We start from the raw sequence: 8,337 nt of genomic DNA on the forward strand, positions 1-8,337 counted from the left end.
AGATATTACTGGTCATGTGTCACAGTTATTACCTGTCAGGTACCACAGATATTACTGGTCAGGTATCACAGTTATTACCTGTCAGGTACCACAGATATTACTGGTCATGTGTCACAGTTATTACCTGTCAGGTACCACAGGTAGTACTGGTCACAGATGTTACTGGTCAGGTATCACAGGTAGTACTGGACAGGTACCATGAGTAGTATTGGCAAAATGATTTGATATTAAGTTTGGAGGATTAAGCTTTATAGCTACTAACAAGGGGTGTAAATCACGAGTTTTATCACGTCATGATATTATATTGATTATTTGGACAACGATAACGATATGAGTTCGATTCGATGTGATCTAGGCGCCTGCGGTCGATATGAGACGATATGAGTCATGGATTACTGCCACCAGCAGGTCAAAGTGTTCAATCATCCTGTATCTGTATGACTGAGTGGCACCACATTTTGTACAGCTCTTCATGATGCCCATTCCCATTTGTGGTTCAGAGTGAAGTCTCTGCAATTATTTGATGGATTCACATGTAGTTTGGTACACGCATTCATGTCTCTCTCTCTCAGAATGGTAAAAACCTTAAGGGTCCCTGCAGTTTTCTTGCAAACAAACAAAAGTTGTGTTTACATTGAGTGTTGCTCCTTAAAGCACATATCCTTGGGTCTGACAAATATGGTTTGAGTGCATTTTCCTCCTCATAAAACCTGCATGGTTTATGTTCGTTTTTGTCCAACAAAAGCAGGAAAAGTAGGACCACTCTTCCCAAGTACCGCCTCACAGAGCTGCTAGCACTGCTGTAGACTGTGAATCTCTTCTTAGATCACCAAGGGACATGATTTCAAAATTAAAACATATTTTCATCTTGAAAACTGCTTCCAGGATACTGTGGACACTTCTCCACAGGATCTCTGGGTTTTCAAGAGAACGTACTGGTCATTTTACACCGTTAAAAACCAACCAGCAACTATTACCATATGTTGTCCTCTTTCCTGACATTGACAAATGCCTCAACCACAGCCTTTAGGCTTCCTCTCTTTCATCACTTGTGGCTTTAACTCCACAAGTTAGCTGATCTAAATAAGCATGTCAGCCCTGTCAATTCAATACTGCTACTATCATTTCATGGCTCTAATGTTGGATTTTATGCATATTTTATACAACCGTGATTCCAAAAGTTTGACACATATATTTAGTACAAAGGCTAAATTTTTAATGTTGAAAGTGATAAACTTTATTTCTTAATATACACTCATTCTGAATTTGATGCCTACAACACGTTGGGACAGGGGCACGTTCACCCCTGTGTTACATCACCTTTTCCTTTAACCACTCTCTGTTACCGTTTTGGAACTGAGGACACCAACTGCTGAAGTTTCGAAATTGACATTTCTTTCACAAGATTCACAAAAGGGCCCCCCAAAATATTTAAGATTGTAAGACTGTTTGTGTAGAAAATGGGCCAAAATCCCATCTGAACTCTGTGAGAGATTAATTTCTTCATACAGGAAACATCTTGATGCTGGCTTTGCAAACAAAGGCTTCTCCAAGTGTTAAATAAATCAGTGTTAAAAAATGTTCAGTCCTTTGTTTCTTGGGTCATCCCACTTTATCGCACATAAGTTTTATGGGTTGAAATGTTAACAGTTTCTTTATCAGTGTAGTTTTATTGAGATAATACCAAGGTATGCTCTAAATTCCATGTGAATAAACCGCAGTGGAAATATTTGTAATGAAAGAAGCAAGTGTTTAATGCCGCATCCAAATAAGTTAAAAAATAGCCGCCCACAGACGCCATAATGGGAGATATGATGAACTCACTGTCTTTGGTTTAATTTTACTCACTGTTTCATGATCCAGGTGCTTTGGTTGGTTTTACAGTTGATTGATTTGCTGGATGTATGGAGAGTTGCAAGATGACGGTATGAACTGGTTGTCTTGAAAAAATGAGAACAGAAACCCCTGAACAAACATTCCCGAAATAAACAGGCCTTTACAAAAACAAAGTTCAAATCTATGGGGTATTTAACGGCTTCACCAAACAATCAAAACTAAGATTAACCAAAAAACACGGCGGTTAAAGACTGTAACCCCAAGGCGTCTTCCACGCTCTACACTTGCTTGAGCGCACCACAAAGGTTCCCGAGATGCCAGGTCAGGTGGCGAATTAGTGACTCAAAAAATAATAGGTAACTAGGACTTGCTAGAAATGGCTCTGACAGTGTTGAATAATTGTTTTCCCTACTGTATGTTGAAAAGGATTTGCAAATCATTCTGTTTTAATGTACATTATATACAGCGTCCCAACATTTTTGGTATCAGGGTTGTTATTGGAAATATAGACATGGAACCAGACAGTGAATAATAAATCTGTGTCGTACATTTCACTCTCTATCTCACTTTGAATGACAGCTCAAATGAACCATAAATGAATTAATGAAATATTCATGTAATGTTGAGGAAGCTTCTTCTCTCCACAGATGGAAGAACTACTGGATACGAGGAGTTCTGTCTTTAGCCATGATTTCGGGCTTCTTCCTCATCATCTATATGGGACCTGTCACTCTTATATTAGTGGTAAGTGACAATGACTGATACTGGAGATATCGAGCCATCTATCATGCTGTCAGTTGTTTTTTGTAATGACTTTTATTATTTATTATGTCTGATTGCTGAAAAAGAGATTTTATCAAAAAGTACTGACTCTCAGTTTGTTCCTCAGGCCTGAGCTCGTTTATCATATTTCTCCTCCGTTCCCATCATGTGACGTAGGTGATGACTGTCCAAATCAAGTGTTTCCAGGAAATCATCACCATCGGCTACAGAGTTTACAAATCCTATGAGCTGCCTTGGTTCAGGACACTAAGCTGGTAAGGAGAATGGATTTCACAGTGAACAGCAGATATACTGAAGATGTATTGTGAACAGAGCCTTAACAGAGTAATACTGCAGTGTTCTTACTCTGATTTAGCTCATGTCTTGCAGTGGCAGTGTGTTTTTGAATGGTGTTTTTCTTCTGAATGACGATGGTGCCGTTTTGTGACCACTGTTTTACTCATACAGTTGACCTTTTGCTAAGCCCCGCCCCTTTGTGATGGTCTGACAAGTTGTTGGAGTAAGCATGGAGCCCACACTGTAACTAACTGCACTCCCTGAAGAAATGTTATCATATTTTTGGAAACAGTGATTCCAGAGAGAAGCAGAGGGGTCTACAGTGTGTGTTTGAAGGATATATCCAGGATGTCAAACTGACTCAGCAGCAACAACAGCTTAAAAAGACAAAGATAGTTAGAAGCTAAAGCCGAACTATAGGCTACAGATCACAGTGTAAAAGTGAACCACCACATCACTGCTGATCGCCACACAAGACAATGAATATAAAGGGAAACTTTGCTGTTGTGTTGTTGTCGGACCCTGGTCTGTGCTGGCCTGATACTACTTTATGATTGGCCAGTCTGCGTCTGGGAGCGGGACTTAGCAAAGGGTCAATTCAACAGAACAGTACATGGGTACACACTTGTACAAATCTCTCTGATCATAGATATTTCAGACAGGAAATGTCTACATACAGTCGCATGCAAAAGTTTGGGCACCCCTGGTCAAAATTTGGTTTGCTTTGAATACCTCAGCAAGTTAAAGATGAACTGATCTCCAAAAGACAAAAAATTAAATAACATTTCTTCAGTATTTTAAGCAAGATTTTTTTTTTATTTCAATCTTTTACAATTTCAGGATAACAAATCAGGAAATGGGTCCGAAGCAAAAGTTTGGGCACCCTGCATGGTCAGTACTTAGTAGCGCCCACTTTGGCAAGTATCACAGCTTCTAAATGCTTTTTGTAACCAGCTAAGAGGCTTTCAGTTCTTGTTTGGGGGATTTTTTAACCCATTCTTCCTGCAAAAGGCTTCTAACTCTGTGAGATTCTTGGGCTGTCTTGATGCGCTGCTCTTTGAGCTCTATCCACAGATGTTTAATGATGTTTAGGTCGGGGGACTGTGAGGGTGATGGCAAAACCTACAGCTAGCTCCTCTTGAGGTCGTCCATTGTGGATTTCGCGGTGTGTTTGGGATCATTGTACCTGGAGTAGAAGCCATACTCTCTTCATCTTCAGCTTTTTTACAGATGCTGGGATGTTTGCTTACGAATTTGGTGGACTTTAACTGAATCCATTCTTCTCTCTATCTGTGAAATGTTCATTGTGCGACTGGCTGCAACTCAAGCCCAAAGCATGATCGATCCACCTTTCTAACAATCCTATGAGCAGCTCTCTCTGAAAGTTTTCTTAGTCTCCCAGACCTCAACTTGACCTCTACAGTTCCTGTTAACTGCCATTTCTTAATGACACTACGAACTGAGAAACATCTCCCTCCTCACCTTGTGGCGAAACTGAGCCGAAAGCTTCAGTTTACTGGTCCATCTACGTTCCAACCCTCACCTATGGTCATGAGCTCTGGGTAATGGCCAAAAGAATGAGATCACGGATGCAAGTGACTGAAATCAGTTCCCTCTGTGGGGTGGCTGTGCTCAGCTTTAGAGATAAGGTGAGGGGCTCGGACATCCAGAGGGAGCTCGGAGTAGAGCCGCTGCTCCTTCGCTTGGAAAGGGGTCAGTTGACGTGGTTCGGGCATCTGATCAGGATCCTCCAGGGCGCCTCCCGTTAGAGGTGTTTCGGGCACGTCCCACTTGTAGGAGGCCCTGGGGCAGACCCAGAACACACTGGAGGGATTACATATCTCATCTGGCCTGGGAACACCTTGGGGTCCTCCAGGAGGAGCTGGAAAGTGTTGCTGGGGAGAGGGACGTCTGGGGTGCTTTGCTTGGCCCCAGATAAGCGGATGAAAATGGATGGACGGACTAAGGAAACAGCTCCCCTTATAGTCTTCTCCTGCTCTGTGGGCATCAGTTATTTTAGTTTTCGGAGTGCTAGGCAGCTGTTTAGAGGAGCCAGTGGCTGCTGATTGTTGGAACAAGGTTTCAGGAGTCGGAGTATTTATAAAGCTTTGAAATTTGCATCACCTGGCCTTTCCTAAGATTAATGTGAACAAGCCAGAGCCCTAACAAGCTAATCAAGGTCTGAGACCTTGTTAAAAGTTGTCTGAGAGGTCAAATGTCTTGGGGTGCCCGAACTTTTACACGGGGCTCCATTCCTTTTTCACTCTAAAATCGTACAAAACAAAAAAAATACAGTAATCTTGCTTATAAAATTTTAAAAGTGTGTTTCATCTTTAACTTCATGCCTTGTGGAGATCAGTTCATCCTCGACTGAAATGTTTTTTATGCCACTGTATGCTGTGAAATATCATAGGAAGAGCGAATGTTTCAGGGAATTTTATAGATACATCTGAGATATATCAAAGCTTTGTTTGGTTCATATATGGTCCAGCGCACTGTAAAGTAGATTGGTAAGTCATTTGGAACTTTTCTCAGATGAGAAAAACATCAACAAACCAGGAAGTCCTTAGATATATGTACGTAAGACACCAACTTTAATGTAGTACTTGCTTTCAAAGTTGTATCCTTTTTCAAATGGCAACCAAACTGTGTCTGTATCAACAATTAATTGTGATCTTGTCCACTTACTCTCTGATGGGTTAGCTCTGATTGAGTTAGGACATTATTTGACATTTGAGACATTTAAATTTCTCCAAGTAAGGTGTCTGAAATGTATATATTGGGTACCAGTAGCGAAACGTGGGTACCGCAACAGCTAGGGATGTCACGAGAAGCGATACCTTGGTACCAAGTAGATGCCAAAATTCTGAAAACGTGATAGTACAGTATTACAGATGCTAATTCTTCCGGACGTGGTGAGGTAGCATATATGCCTACAAGTGCTTTAGCCTGCTTTTAAATGCCAAAGTAAGAAAAAGAACGGCTTCCAGATCAGGAAAATCAACAACACATGGAAGGCGGAGACAAATGCAGCCACAGCAACAGCTCCACCACGACTTGTCGAAAGGAAAAACTTTTTCCCCTAAAGTTAGTTTATCTTGTTAATTCTCTGCAGTGGAAGCTCAGCGTATTTACACTGAGATACAAACAGAAGCAGTGTGACAAGGTGTCTATTCTGCCTTGAGCGCTGCACGTTTGATGTTTTTTTCTGGTCCCTGAAAATGTTCAACTTTGAGTAAAAGGATGTGCGACCAATAGTCGTCATTTAGAGCCATTAGTTGTCTGCATGTTTACAACACTAAATTAATTATTAAATGTTTTAGTACATGAGATTTATTGTTTTGTTTTTGTTTTCACCCTGACATCAAATTGGGTATCGACAATTGTGAACTCCACTGGTATTGGTATCAACTACTAAATTTCTGGTATCTAACATGCTTCATATCGGCACTAGTATCACAAAAATGTAAATGATACCCAGCCCTTCTTTCACATCTGGGCCACAGTGTTCTGTAACAGGACCTCAGGTCACCTGAATGTTTGGTCCATATTCATTCTGAGCTGTCGTCATGGTTTAACAGTACATAAGGATATTTAAAAAGCCAAAAACAGGCAGATTTTGTCTTATTTAAAACGCTGACCCAGTCCAGCTTTGTCTGCAGGTAGTTGCTCTGAATATTCAGCACCCACCCACCACTGTGTCTGAGGTTGTGTTTTTGTGAACAGGTCACGTTTGCATACATACACACTCACACACCCTCAGTTTCTGACAGCCGCGCTCGGTGCAGCCAGGAGCAAAGATCACTGCCATGCTGGAAGCAAATGAAGGCTAATTGGAGCACACACACACACACACACACACACACACACACACACACACAGAGCAGGTCAATGTGCAGAGGGCAAAAAACACTGGCTGACATTTACACCCAGTGACCCACGCATCATCCAACACGAGGAGAATTTTTTCATTCATTAGCACACATCTCAGATCTGAGTGCACAAAACAAACTCTTGCATACTGTACACACACACACACACACACACACACACACACACATAGCGGAGGCCGGACAACATCGCTCTTTACCAAGAAGCACTCAACATGCCGTGGTAACAAAAAGAAATTGTGAATTAAAACTAATCCCCCCTCTGTTCTATTGCCTCAGGTACTTCCTGATTTGCGTCAACTACTTCTTCTATGGTGAAACTGTTGCGGATTACTTCGGGGCTCTGGTGCAGCGGGAGGAACCTCTGCAGTTCCTGGCTCGCTATCACCGCTTCATCTCCTTTGCTTTGTACCTCGCAGGTGGGTCTCGCCTTCAAGACAATATGACTGCTGTGTAATGAAAAACACACACGCTCTTTGGCCCCTCGGCCTCCACTCACGTTGGAGGGGGCGACGAGGTGGATCAGATTTCACCAGACGCAGTGTGTGTTCAGTAGAGTCCAGTTACAAATCACATTACAGGGGAGATAATAGAACAAAAAGAGAAATGAAGACCTCAGGAAAGCTTACAGTATAAACTCAGGAGTTAACAAAGTGATTTAGAATAACATGATTTAATCTCCTCTTCTTTTTCGGAGCTTTCATTTACTGAGAGGATGGTTTATTGCTCCGAGAAACTGCAGCCGGATGTGCCATAAAACCACAAACATGAGCTGTTGCTTTATCAAGATAGTCAGAATATCCTAATGAGTCACACATCTGTGGGAAAAGTGGTGGTTAATGAGAAAGTTTCTCTCCTGATAACGCTGAAACAGTTTTCTTTAATGGATCACACCAGTGTTTTTTCTATTTATTAATTATATACTTCTGAGTTCAACACCTGCCACAGGGTTTAAACTTTTATGATGGTTTTCCTTCCCTCTAGACAGCCACTGATTTTCATTCATGTTAGTTCAGAATGAAAATCACCTTTTTAGAGATTTAAATAAATCCATTCCAGTCACACATGTTCCTGAGGAGCGGAGCCCTGGGGCTGCTCCATCATACAATACTGTAGTAGTATCCTTTAATGGGAAGTATTTAGTGTTTAGCACTCAAAAGAATCAGCTTCATCAGGACTTTGTGGATGTTTGGATCAGGTTTGACCAAATGAACTCAAGTCCGTTTGTGTGGTTAATACAGTTCGTTTGGGCTGGTGTGAAAGCTATCGATCGAACCGAACCGAGACTGCTCAAAAACGCAGCTGTCAGTTCCCTTCCAGATGGCTCTCGTTTGTGGTGTTTAAGGCTGTTTTCAGACCTAGAGTCGTCTCCTTCGGTCTGAATCAGGGACTCATGTTGTTCCAAAGTTGTATAACTGTCTAGAGTTGGTTCATATTCTCACGGCAGCATTTACAAGCGGACCAGATCAAATGCCTTGTGTGAGAAAGCTGCTCTTGATTGGTCAGAATTTCCATGTGGGAAAAATCCAGGAAGTAAAGCAAACGTTGAAGA

At 41.6% G+C, this 8,337-nt stretch overlaps 1 protein-coding gene and 1 long non-coding RNA gene across 2 annotated transcripts in view; one reads left to right on the forward strand and one right to left on the reverse strand.

Moving 5' to 3' along the window:
- The window catches only part of LOC126394435 (uncharacterized), a 310,194-nt gene that overhangs the window by 154,395 nt on the left and 147,462 nt on the right, over positions 1-8,337 (reverse strand). The window lies entirely within an intron of this gene.
- The window catches only part of cds1 (CDP-diacylglycerol synthase (phosphatidate cytidylyltransferase) 1), a 48,132-nt gene that overhangs the window by 27,737 nt on the left and 12,058 nt on the right, over positions 1-8,337 (forward strand). The window contains exons 3-5 of the mRNA XM_050051238.1: positions 2,484-2,580; positions 2,776-2,873; positions 7,065-7,204. Coding sequence (XP_049907195.1) covers positions 2,484-2,580; positions 2,776-2,873; positions 7,065-7,204 — 335 coding nt within the window. The remainder of the gene's footprint in view (positions 1-2,483; positions 2,581-2,775; positions 2,874-7,064; positions 7,205-8,337) is intronic.

This window comes from Epinephelus moara, chromosome 8 (genome assembly GCF_006386435.1).
Source record: "Epinephelus moara isolate mb chromosome 8, YSFRI_EMoa_1.0, whole genome shotgun sequence".
NCBI classification, from domain to species: Eukaryota; Metazoa; Chordata; class Actinopteri; order Perciformes; family Serranidae; genus Epinephelus; species Epinephelus moara.